At 43.9% G+C, this 13,120-nt stretch overlaps 1 protein-coding gene across 1 annotated transcript; it reads left to right on the forward strand.

Annotated features, from left to right (window-relative positions):
• The first annotated feature begins 49 nt into the window (after window positions 1–49).
• On the forward strand, window positions 50–12,721 carry DTD1 (D-aminoacyl-tRNA deacylase 1). Its single transcript, XM_054290371.1, has 6 exons — window positions 50–117; window positions 1,801–1,891; window positions 3,796–4,031; window positions 8,073–8,170; window positions 10,568–10,744; window positions 12,105–12,721. Exons 1-5 carry the CDS (start codon window positions 75–77, stop codon window positions 10,721–10,723), a joined length of 624 nt encoding a protein of 207 aa, XP_054146346.1. The 5' UTR covers window positions 50–74; the 3' UTR covers window positions 10,724–10,744; window positions 12,105–12,721.
• The last annotated feature ends 399 nt before the right edge of the window (window positions 12,722–13,120 follow it).

Below are 13,120 nucleotides of genomic sequence, written 5' to 3' on the forward strand. Positions count from 1 at the left end.
GGGGAGCGGCCGCCGCCGCCGCTGCCGGGCGCCGCTGCTGTCCCCGCTCGGCGCTGGCCGCGCTGCGCTGCGCCATGAAGGCGATCGTGCAGCGGGTGGCCCAGGCCAGCGTCACAGGTCAGTGTGTCCCGAGCGCGGAGCTGCGGGGGCCGGGCCGGCCGGGCGGGTGTCTGTGTGCGGGGCTGGCTGTGGGGGTGTGCGGGGCTCCCCTCGCCCTGTCCCCCCGCGTGGGGCTGGCGTGGCTCCTCTCGCTCGCGGCTCCCCCGGGGGCTCGGCCCCGCGGGTGCGTGTGTGTGTGTGTGTGTGGGGCGTGTGTGGAGCTCCGTGTGCTCCCTTGCCTGGCGGGCGTGGGCTGGCACACAGCTGCCATCGCCTCCTCCAGCGCCTTTGTGTCGGCAGCACAGTCGCAGTCGTCTTGCTTCGCTTGTGCTCGCGGAATCGCACAGTGTTCCGAGTTGGAAGGGACCCACAGCGATCGTGGAGTCCAACTCTTAGCCCTGCACGGGACATCCCCGAGAGTCACACCGTGTGCCGGGAGCATTGTCCGAACGCTTCCTGGGCTCCGGCAGGCTCGGTGCTGTGGTGCCGTGACACCGCCTGGGTGCCGTGACACCGCCTGGTGCTGTGACACCGCCTGGGCGCTCTGTTAGCGGGGCTGCCCTGGCACGGCCGTGCTTTGCTGTTTCTGTGGTGGCAGTGCCATCCCGCTGTCCCAATCCCTGGCACTGCAGTCCCAGTCACCTCCGTGCACGGCAGGCATGTTGGCAGTGCAGCCCGGATCATCTTTTTGCACTGCCCGTGTGTGTGTCAGTGGTGCTGTCCCAGCTCCCCTGCCAGGCACTGCTCGCCTGGGTTCCTTCAGGAATGGTGTGTCCTGATGGAATATCCCTGCTATTGCACTGGTTTGCACCTCCTGTGACTTTTCTGGGGAGAATTTCAGCTGTTGAGCTGAAACTGGGGAGAGTTCCTGGCTGTTGAAGGGTTTGGTGTACTTAGCAGGACAGATTTCTGGACTGGAGGACTCATACTCTGATCCACCCACTGATGCACGGACACTTTCAGCTTTCACTGGAAACCTGATCTTCTTTCTTTTTGTGGGATGTTTGCAGCTTTTTGTCCCAGTCATGAGCCTGGATGCAGTTTTAGCAGCTGGGTAACTGGTGCTTGTCTCAGTTTTAAGACCACATTTATTCTTACCACAGTCATCTCAGGATGAACCACATTAAGATAAGTACATTAAGACAGTTTAAGGCATTTCTTAGGAAAACACTGCCTATTTTTGTGTTTTATTGTAAATGTCATAAAAGGGGTAAATTTCCCAATTAGGAGGGTCTAATTTGCAGGTTGTTGGGAGTCATATTTCAAAAAATCCATAAGGACTCAGGTAGAAATCACCTGCTCAAAATAATGGCAAAGTATGAAGGGAACGGTGGAGTAGAGAAATTGAGTGCACTTGGTGGCATCAACCAGGTGGATAATTTTTCAAGGATTGGGGAGAGTTTTACCACCTTTGTGTTTAAGACAACTGATGCAATTGCAGTATCAAAATCTTCATATAGTGTTTTTAAATGCTGGAGTAAGGTAAGTAACCCAATCTGATAAAGAAGTGCTGGCATTGGAAAACTTTTGAAAGAATGCTTCTGCGTGGTCTTTCAAATCTACAAACTTAAGACAGAGGAAACAGGGTTTAGAATGCTGTTTTCTTTAGTGGTTGCACTGCTGAAACCAGTCCTGACTTGTGCCATAAAACAAGACAGTTCATTTAGCCTTATTTTTCTTTTCCCTCTCTGCTTTCTCCAGTGGGTGGTGAACAAATCAGTTCAATAGGACGAGGCCTCTGTGTGCTGCTGGGCATTTCTTTGGAAGATACACAAAGAGAGCTGGAGCACATGTAAGTCACTCCCTTCCTTTTGCCTTGCACTCTTCTGTTTGTGCATTGCTGACACCTGTGCAGTAGCCAAACAAATCAGCTATTCCTGTTGGAAAATTCAGGTTTGCCTGTTAATTCCTCTTCAGATTTTACCTTGAATACAAGTTTTCTCTTCATGTTCCATTGAGAAAAATCTGGTCCCATTTTCTGCTATGTGTTTTTTATCAAGAGCAGACTCTTTTAAATCCTTTTTGAGTCCAAAAGAAATCCCTCCTTCAATGATGGGATTTATGAGCATCATCAGACTCTCCTTTTAGCTTGCACAGGAGTTTTGTTCTTCCTAAAGGCAGGATAGTCTTGTCAGCTGCTTGTCTGCAAACAGGAATCAGTTTTGGCAGCCTGGAGGACTGGCTCTGGCCATCTGCTCCATGGCCACAGAATATTGGGATTCAGCCAGCAAACACATGCAAGGGAGAGCTCTCCAGGGGCTTCTTCCGTCTCTTTTGGACTGGTTATTGCTCTAGGGCTGATCTCAGTCCTTGCAAAGGCAAAAAAGAAACAGGTAATGGAGCTGACTGATGTAAAGAAGAAGGGTTTTTTGTGTTCACATTCTCCATTGGTTCCCTCAGTGTGTAACACCTGCTCTGCCGTCACTTCCCATCCCTGCCTGGGTGGATGTGGAAGCTGCTCCTGAATTTTGCAGGCAGGAGATCTGTGGCTGCCATGCTCTCAGCACCAGGTTGCTGGGGTGGCTGGCACAGGAAGGGCAGGAAGCCAGCATCTGGGCAGAGGGAGTGAGAGAAAGCAGCTTAACCAGGCTTTTCAGGTCCTATTAAAGGAAACTTTAGTAATCCTGTAAATGAATCAACAAACACCTCTATGAAGAAAACAGAGCAGTGGTGATGATTTGAACCTTCTGCTGGGGCCTTCCAGTGGATGCTTTCAACAATCCACTCCATTCAGGAGTTAATTCTGTTTGCTGTTGACACACACTAATTGGCAAGGATATTCTTGTGACTGTGCCCTAGTGATGGCAAAACCCTGAAGCTGGACCACAACAAAGTCTCAGCTTTGTCTTGCACTGACTGCCTCACCTCTGGTGCAGTGCAAAATGCCTGGCTGAGGGCTGCAGTTGAAACCCTTTGTACTTGATATGCTGCAGGTGTGGAGAAGCCAGAAGAAGAAACCAAAGACAGGAGAGTGACTTGGATGCAGTCCTGACATGGACTAGGTTGCAGTTTCCTGCTGCTTTTCAGGATCCACTTGTGAAAGTCCCCTTGTTGTGTTGAGCCAGTCAGTTCTGTCCCCTATCTCAAGAAAATCAGCCCAAAATTCAAACCACTTTGCTGCCACCTGCAGTTCTGCCCTGTTCCTTGGATTCCTCCTCTCATCCTGATGAAAAAGTGTTGTCATCATCTGGCTTATGGGGCCTGGTCTGGAAATAGTGCTAGGAAGTGACAAAGCAGGAGGAGTATATAATGAATCACGATTGGAAACAAAAACCCACAGTTTTAAACACAGTTTAGGATGATCTCATTTCCTACTGAGTGTGATTTCCTGGTCTGGTGGGAGGATTCAAATTCCCAAAGCTGTTCACACGTTCAATAATGTTGTGACACATCAAAGCAGATAGTAAAGAGTGAGCTCTCTTCCTTCCTGTGCCATCTTTATGTTGCTGTGGAACATGCAGTTATTCTGTCCTGGTGCCACGCTCTGGTAAATGATGGTGTGGATTAATGACCTGACACTGTTGTGTTAAGGCTCTGCCTAATGTAATGAGATTCCCAGGGCTGGGAATCAAGGGGCAGAGGGTTATCTTGTTATGTGGAGGCAGGCTGAATATGCATCTGTTATCTCATTCTTTATGATACCTGTTGATCCTGCAGGGGACAATTTAGGAATTAATTATCTTCTCCTCCTCCCAGGGTTCGGAAGATCTTGAACTTGCGAGTCTTCGAAGATGAAAGTGGGAAGCACTGGTCCAAAAGTGTGATGGATAAACAGTATGAAGTGTTGTGTGTGAGCCAGTTCACTCTCCAGTGCATCCTGAAGGGAAACAAGCCTGACTATCACATGGCAATGCCCACAGAGCAGGCAGAGTCTTTTTATAACAACTTCCTAGAGCAGCTAAGAAAAGCCTACAAACCAGAGCTTATTAAAGGTAAGGACAGAAGGTTGGTAAGGTCCTTGCTGTGACCAGTGCACACTCCTTGTGTGTGTCCTTTCCTGACTGTTGCTTTCTTTTTTCTGTGATTTTCTGTAGCTGAAGGGATGTTAACAATATTTTCACTAGAGCCTGTCAGGGTGATTGCTCCAGTCTTCCTCTATCCAAGCCTTTCTCTGGATGGCATGTATTCCATGACATGTAGATGTTGTATTCCATGACATGTAGATGTTGTATTCCATGACATGTAAATGTTGTATTTCATGGCATGTAGATGTTGTATTCCATGACATGTAGATGTTGTATTTCATGGCATGTAGATATTGTATTCCTTTTGGCTGCACAGCATGAACACCCCAGAGAGAGGCTGCAGCCATGAGAACAAACTCTGTGGTCAGGCTCCCTCAAAGGCTGGATATTTTGTGCTGTATAAATAGATTAACCCAAGAGAAGCATTTTTTTCTGAGAAGTGTGTTTAGTGAGGCTCTAAGGTGTGTGATGGACAGCACAGTTCCATCTGTCACTTCCACATCCTGTTACATGGAATTGTGACAGTGGGAGGTGTAATGTGCTGCTTGAGAACAGGTTTTGATTTAGATTCTCTTTCCTCAACTCTGTGTCATGTGTGGAACAGTTTTCTCTTTATCAGAAAATACCTGGCTTTCCTGTTCATTTGTGCTCTGTCCATACTCAATCTTTTCTGTTTGGTTTTCTCAGTACTTTCTGTCCATTTTCATATTCAGATTTGACTTTTTGCTACACTTGACAGAAGACAAGTTTCTAGAAAAGATTATTTTTTAAATGGTGTCTGCTAATAGGTAGTGGTTGGCCTTCCTTTCCTGATGAGGAAAAAAGTAAAAAAAGCTGAGGAAAGATTTAGAGGCTAATTTTCATATTGACTCTAGGTTAGGATAATTATTCCAGTGCTTTCCAAGGAGGCACAGTGAAATGCACACATGTCCACATGTCCAAAAATGTCAATTTTTCAAGCTTTTCTTGATATGTTCTTCCACCATATGTTCCTGATAAGGAATGCATTTCTGATACCCCTTCAATCACTTCATATTTTGAAAGCAGCTTTTTGAATTCATTCTCTCAGTGAATAGCAGTTGAGGATCTGAAATGAATATTAAGTGCCCTTATTTTGGCACTTTTTTTTGCCAGTGCTTTCTGCAAAATGAGCTTTCCCTTCTGCATTTTTTCTTTCAGTGTTAAAAGCACAGATTTGGAAACCCAAGAGTGCTATTGTGTCAGATAACACATGAATTTAAAACTGCTGGCAGCACTGGAGCTACCTGTCAGTTTATGACTTTGCTTTCTTATTAAGCTGTGCCAGCTATGGTGTGTTGCACCCAAGTCTGTTAAGATTCTCTTAGGTTGAAGTTTCTGCTGTGCCAATTGCTTTGCCAGTGGTTTTTTTTTTTTTTTTTGCTTCTTTGCTGTCTGGAAAATCTGTACTCACATTGCCCCTACATACACACAGGCACACACACAACAGTTGTAGTTATTGGGAGATTAGAGTTTGATTCTCTGGATTGCTGTAGGTGCCCTTCCCTTTTGATCCTACAGATTGCTTAATGCATTTTAGAGGAGTAATTTAATCACTGAAAGTGGAATTTGTGTAGATGAGGCAAAGACAGATCAATGAAGGTCTTGTCCTGTCTCCTGAGAGCCTTGTGTTTTCTGGTTCCTGGTTGCAGGAGAGAATTTGGCTGTTGGGAGTTGTAGGTGCTGGGCAGGCAGCTCCTCTCTGCTCCCTGGTGTGCCTGGAGCTTGCCAGCCAGGAGCTCAGAGTGGGAAGTGTTCCCCAAAGAGAGGCACAAACCATTCTTCCACACGAAGAGCAGTGGGACACTTGGCAAATGAAACCTTGGAGAAGCTTCAGAGCCATGGTTCCCAGGTCAGCACATGGGCACCCACATGTAGGAAATAAAAGGTTGCATCAGAAGTCCTTGCCTGTTGTTCTTCAGTGATTTCTTGTGTTCTTCAACATCCCTCTCCCCTCTGGGGAGCAGAGCTGGTGTCTGCAGGCCTGAGCACTCTTGTTGTAAGCTAATATCCAAATATCAGACCTGCCAAGGCTCCTCCTTCTGTTTCAGGGCCTTTGCTCTCTGTCTTGAATGTGGATATATTCTTCTGAGGTAGTAAAGATTAACATGGCAAGGAGTGTGAAATGTCTTACTCCCTTAGTAGTAATACCTAAGTAAATATGAGAGGATTGTTCCACAAGGAAGAGTTTAACTCAGATTAAGGTTTGGTACAAGTTGAAAGCACAATTATTCTCCCTGATTAATTCTCTTTGTGAGTGTTGTCATTTCAGAATAAGTGCTCTTATCTGGAGCAACAGTATTCACATGAGGTTAATTAAGAATAACTTTCCAAGTAGACAAGCTTAGAAGTATAAAACCAGTGTGAAATTTCTAGGTCATAAGGCTTGAAATATGTACAAAAATATTCTGGAACTAAATGATGCCTCTTTTTCAAGTCTGTATGGCTCAGATGTGGCTCCTCTGACTCATGTCAGGTGCAGATATTCCATCTGAGGAAGGCATGTGTGTTGGGTTTTAGAGGCAAGGAATTTGGAAGCTGGGTGTCCAGCAGAATGAACTTGTCACTTTAATAGTACATCTAGGATCCTATTTTATTGCAGAAGATGTTGCAAGATTAATTGATAGTCCAGAAGTCTTCAAGTGGGGAAGGATGAAGAGAGTAACTAGAAATTTAAATGTGTGAGGAGAATGGGAGGGAACTGTTACAGAAAGATGTTCCTTGACAGTAGTTCTGGTGCCAAAACAAGATAGAAAGTGCTTATGACATGGGAGTACTTTGAGTGTTCTGCTAAAGTTGGGGTTTAATTGACCACTTTATCAGCCTCTGGAAAAAAAAGGTTTGTGGAGTTTACCTTTTTTATAGGTCCATACACATGAATGGGAAGTGGAAAAGACCAATCCTTTTTTAAGTGAAGTACAGCAGAGGGATGGGATTGTAGAGAGCAATTTGAAAAGTTGTGCTCCCATAAATAAAATTTAAGATAATATTCTTTGTTTATTATTTTGTTAAAGAAAGATGCATTAGTTCTGGCTGGGTTTTGTGGTCACAGGGTTGTGTAACTCTCAAAGACTAGCCTAGGTTACCAGCAGGAATGTAGAAATGGCTGTGGCAGATTGGAACTTACTGTATTTGTGGGGTGCCCTGATAAAAGAAGGAATGATGAATCTGACTCCATGTCCTCAGAAGGCTAATTTATTATTTTATGGTACTATATTAAAGAATACTATACTATACTAAAGAATACAGAAAGGATACTTACAGAAGGCTAAAAAGATAATAATGAAAACTCGTGACTCTTTCCAGAGTCCCAACACAGCTTGGCCCTGATTGGCCAATGAATGAAAACAACTTGCACCAGAATCCAATGAAACAATCACCTGTGGGTAAACAATCTCCAAACACATTCCAAAGGAGCAAAACACAGGAGAAGCAAATGAGATAAGAATTGTTTTCCTTTTTCTCTGAGGCTTCTCAGCTTGCCAGGAGAAAAATCCTGGGCAAAGGGATATTTCAGAGAATGTGAATATCACGGGAGTTGAGCTGCACCCCAGTGTCCCCTGCTCTACAGTATTTAATTATCAAATGCTTCAGAGTAGGGTCCAGGTCTTCTTACCTTTTGCCTAAATATAAAGTTTCTTCAAAGCATTAAGTGGTCAGTTGGACTGGAGCTGTTAGAGCCTTTAAAATGTCATCTCCTGGCAGTGAGAACCATCCTGCCCATCCTGAACTGTGGACACCCTGATTACCTGTAGACTTGGTTTATTTTGTTCATGTTTCTCTACTTAGCTGTGTATTTATCCTCTCTGAATGTCAAGCTACATACCTGGGTGCACATACACTGTTTTTTCTTAGTAGCATTCTGCAGTTTAGTAGTGAGCTGCCCTTTTATGTATTTTTTATTTCTTTTTGGTATCACTTTTGGTAAAAACTTTGGTGTGTGTTATCCTCCCAAGGGCTCTGAGCACTTGTTGTCTTTTCCCTTTTCAGATGGCAAGTTTGGTGCCTACATGCAGGTCCACATCCAGAATGATGGTCCTGTAACAATAGAACTGGAGTCCCCAGCCGCCACTGTTGATCCTAAACAAGTAAGTGACTTGTAAGGTCTGTCTGGAAAGGATGATGTGCATCCTGTGCAAATTTGGAGCATTCTTGTTGTGAAGCAGTACAGCTTCATTGGGTACAAGGACCTTGTCCTTCCTGTGCTGCCTCTGAACAGACAAATAATTGCATTGTTTTCTTCAGTTCCCTGGCCTCTTGAAAGGCTGTGTGTGTGTAATGCAGAACAGCTTTTCACAGTTTATTCCTCCTCCTCATTAAAGCTGTTGTTTCATCATGACTCATTAACAATGTTTTTAATTAGTCTGGACCACCCCCCATGCCTTTAATGAAGTTCCTTGCCATATGGGTGACTGGATGGAAGTGAAGAGGTGCCTCTCTGTCAGAAACAAGGGAATAGTGAATTTCAATCCCAAATTTAAGTCTGGAGTGGACAGGAGAGTGAGCTAGCTCTGGTGAGGAAGAGCACAAACTGTGCTAAAAACCAAATTCAGTGTTGAGACTTCCTCATCCTCTAAACACAACAGTGGCCAGCTTTTCCAGGCTGAGAGAAAAGGGGGAAGGATTGCTGTGCCTCAGCAAGGCCACACCAACCTTATTTGTATGATGCTTCACTTAACCTTGGTGAAATTGTTACTGCAGTTTATAAAAAGGGGCAGGAAGGAAGAATCAGGAAACTACAGGCCTGTTAATCTAACCTCAGTGCCTGGAAAAATTGTGGAGAAATCATGCTGGGTGCTCCTGAAAGGCATTTAAAGGTGAGGTTAAGTCAACATGGATTCAAAAGGGAAGTCCTGTCTAACTGTAATGCTCTTCTACAATAAGGAAGTAAAGGAAGGGAAGGTGGTGGATTTAGTTTTTCTAGATTTCAGTAAAGCTTTTGACACTGTCCCTCACATCATCCTTCTCAACAAGTCCTCCAACTATAAATGAGCAGATACAAGTGCCCTGTGTTGCCTTAAATAGCTTGGTTTGAAGTTGGTTTCATTTTCTTCAAATTCTGTTTCTGGATTCTTGTGTCATGTTTTAACCCCTGAAAAATCTACTTCTGTCTCTAGTCTTTCTTTCTGTACCCTCACAGTTTTAGAGTTCTCAGGCCAAACCATGCATAATTAGCAGCAGCAGCTCTGTTTTTGGAGTGAGAACTGCTGCCCAGTGTGTGTAGGTGTAAAATAACCAAGGAATTACCAAGGTATGCAGGGTTCTGCAAGGATTCATTTCTTTCTTGGGGAATATTGACTTGTTTAAGGGGTTTGCCTTCCCAGCTCAAGGCTGCCTGCTTTACCCATCTGACAACACCTTCCTGGTGGTCACAACTTGGGCTGAAGGCAGGGAAGGATGCTGGTTTTTAAACTTTCTCTGGCAGTTTAAGGCCCAAAACTCCCTTGACAAGCCTCTTGAAAGGGCTTAGGGTGTTTTCATGTTCCCTGAGTTAGACACAAAGGAGAAATTCCAACAGGGTATTATCAAGAAGTCAAAACAACAAAAACTTCACCGGCAACCTTCAGAAAATCAGACAACTTTGGCAAAAATTTAGAGCAACATCCAGTTAACACAAAACATTTCACAAAGCATTGGCTTAACCCATTCAGCTTCACAAACTCCAAATCTGTCCAATTTTAAGTTGCTCAAAACTCAGAGGAGACGGAATTAGAAGAAGAAAGAGACAGAAAAGAATGAATATAGCTCCCACTCCTGGTCCCAGCTGTGTTCAGCTGATAAAAATTCCAAGAGGAGATGGGGTCAAGACATCCATCATGCAAAGTGTGATGAGGGAGAGCCAATTTAAATTGTTCTCTTTCCTCTTCCCTGCCCATTGCATTCTTTTTTTTTGCTGACAAAAATCTTTTGATTTGTTTGTAGCATGGGAAGTAAGGCTTAGGGATGGTGTGGTTTTTATATGTGAGCTTTCAGCTTTATCAAGAAGAGATAGCTGAACCATCCTGCAGTGTTTAATGTGATGTTAGCAGGAAGAGATTAGACAAATAATTGCTGATGAATAGCTCTTTTATGTCATTGGATGTGACAGTGAAATATTTTATCTGAGCAATTGTCTTGTGTTTGTAACTGGTAATCAGAACTTTGTAAGTCATTTGCAATGTAATTAGTAAAAATACATTTGGATTAGTCAATCCAAATGTATTTTTTGTATTACTTGTGCTGAGGGATATAAATAAATCACTTCTCTTTTATACTTGGGGCGATCATGTTATCTTATGGTGATAATTCACTGTCTCTTCTAAACTTTTGAAAATCTCAGCCTTCAGGGTTATTTTTCTTTCTTTTTTTGTTTTGTTGATACATGTATTGGTGTTGTGAATCTAAGTTGCAAGTTTTATGCAAATGCTCACATTTACAATTTTTTAGAAATAGACTTCTGAAATAATTTTATTACATGATGTATTTTTTCCTTACTTTGTGAACAGCTGACAAAACTTGAAAAACAGCAACAAAGGAAAGAGAAGACCAGAACCAAGGTGCCCTCTGAGTCAAGTAGAGAAAGAAATGTCCCCAGAAACAAGGATGACCCCAGTGCCAGCAGTGGAGCAGAAGGAGATGTGTCCTCTGAAAGGGAGCCTTAGCTCATCCAAGGCAGGCCTCAGGTTTGGCTTCTCCTCTCCTCTGGAATGCTTGGCCCCTGCCTCTTTTACTGAAGCAGCACATGCATAGAGTGGCATTAGAAGTGCTGGAAGGTGAAATTTTATAATCTTGCTGGTTTTATAAATTTTACAACCTCTGCTCCCATCTGCAGTCGCACACCAGAGTGTTGGGGTGGGTGAAAGCCTCTTCCCAGCTTGGCTGGAGGTGTGGGTCTGGGTCTGGCCCTGTTGTGACTGTTTCCATGTTGACTCAGGAAATCTGAAAGTTTGATCTGATAGTACAGCAGTGACTGAACTCAGAATCCTGCCTTGTGTTCTTCAGATACACAGAGACACAGGGCTGTATTTCTGTCTGTCCTGACCTAGCAGGGAGCTCACTCTGGGACAGCCCAAATACAGCGCAGTCCCCAGCAATGGAGGTGGAGAACAGCTCCAGAACTGCAGAACTGCAGCTTCCTTTCATGGTTCTTACCTGCCCCTGCTCAGTTTTGCTCTTTCCCAGGATGAATTAGTCACAGGCTGTCTCATAGACCTCCACCATCTAATAAGGACATTAGGGCAGGCACTGAGAGCCAGATTTGCCTCAGCAGCAGGAGATCTTCTCTCCCTTCAGGCACTCCACCTCCAGGACATGCCTAGACATCAGTGAATGGAATTAGGCTGAATACAGACCTGAATGCTCTGTCATGGATTATCTGCCTATGTAGATATGTGTTTATCATACTCTTCCAGTCAGCTTTAAGCCTTCAGGACACAGCTTTCATTATCTTCCCTCCCCCTTCCTGCTCCCAAAAAGTTACATTGCTGATTTTGACTTTCCAAACGTGTCCAAGCTCTCAAGAAAGTGTTATTATCCTCATCTGCACACTGAAGCCCTGAGCTGGCTGTGCAGTTTAATTATTAACAGCTTTGCAAAGTTAAGGTTTAACCTTTCTCTCATTTTCCTGTCCCCAGAGTTTAGTCTGCCTGTGATTTATACAATTCAGCATCATTCATTGCTCACAAAGTTCCTTACTTTTTTATTTTCTTTCTTAAATCCATGAATTTCCCAGGTGGTCAGACATTGGGTGATGATTTCTGTTCTGTACAGGGTTTTCCCCCACACTGTTTCTGGGTTGTATGTTGAAATAATGACATTGTAGAGGGTTTGCAGTGTTATTGGAATGATTGGGTGAGTCCAATCTTTCCAATAACATTTGGATTTCTAAGGAGCTGAACATCTCTAAAATGTGATACACAGTTAACCTAGCATTAGTTTTCATGCTGTGACAATAAGTAAATTTTTTTTTCTCAATGGGATTTGAAGGAATCCTGCAGTATTTCTGCTCTACCTACAATAATGTTCCTGTTTTTTGCCTTCCAGAATTTCTTACACAAAAGCTACTCTGAATTCTTGAAGAAAGACCCAACACTGGCCTCAGCAACACTCTTCAACCACTTTGGAGAAGGATGGAAGATGGGAAAGCAGAGCTGAGCCATTAGAAACCTTTCATTCTGTATTGAACCAACCAAAGCAATGCTATCAGATCCAGTTGTTAATGTGTAGTGTCAGTAGTGAAAAGGACTTGTGACATTTCTGTGTTTGCGTTCTCACACGACTGCTGAGCAAAGGGTGGCTGTGGGCAGGTTGTAGCAGAGCATTTCACTCTCAGTACATAAGCTCCATTTAAAGAATAAATCAGGGTTTTTCCTTAAACTTACACTTGAATTCTGAAATTCTCTGAGCAGGCTTGTGTATTGATTCTCACTCTGTGGTGTCATGTGCTACCTGTTTCCATTGCAGTGTGTGCAGATCTGTGCATATTTTGGTAAATTGTTAGCTGCTGCCTGGCATCAGGTTAGGCAGTCCAGTCTTTCTGCATGGATTAAGTTATTACAGGAGAAGATCAACCTCTAGTTGTTTATCATGTGGAACACATCTGTCTTGTAAACTTTTTTAAAACCAGAAAAAAACTTTATTAAACAAATGATGCCAGCTGAGTGCCTGTTGGTGTTTGTGTATTGCACTCCCTGAGTGGGTGTAAGTGGGGGACACAGAGATAAAGTTGTATGCCAAGAAACACATACTGCTTCAACTTCCCCGCTTTTCTGTTGGAAATCAGGCTGCTGACCTGAAATCTGCTGTTTCTAACTCATCTGAGTCATTTATTTTGTGGTGGCTATCACAATGCCACACAGCTGCTCCACCTACTGCACCCAGGGCTGCTGACAGACACTTCTGTCACATCCAGGGGAGCATTTGGAAGCTGCCAACAAACAACAAGAGCTGATATGAAGCTGCAAAATTGCCAATGAAGCTTCAGGGGAAATGAAAGACTGCAGGTTGTTACACTGGCTTTTTTCAGAGGTGATGGCACCTTCTGTATTTGCTGTTCCCCA

The sequence above is a fragment of the Melozone crissalis genome, unplaced genomic scaffold, assembly GCF_028551555.1.
Source record: "Melozone crissalis strain CALT ecotype California unplaced genomic scaffold, PUWL_Pcris_2 ptg000081l_1, whole genome shotgun sequence".
Taxonomy (NCBI): domain Eukaryota; kingdom Metazoa; phylum Chordata; class Aves; order Passeriformes; family Passerellidae; genus Melozone; species Melozone crissalis.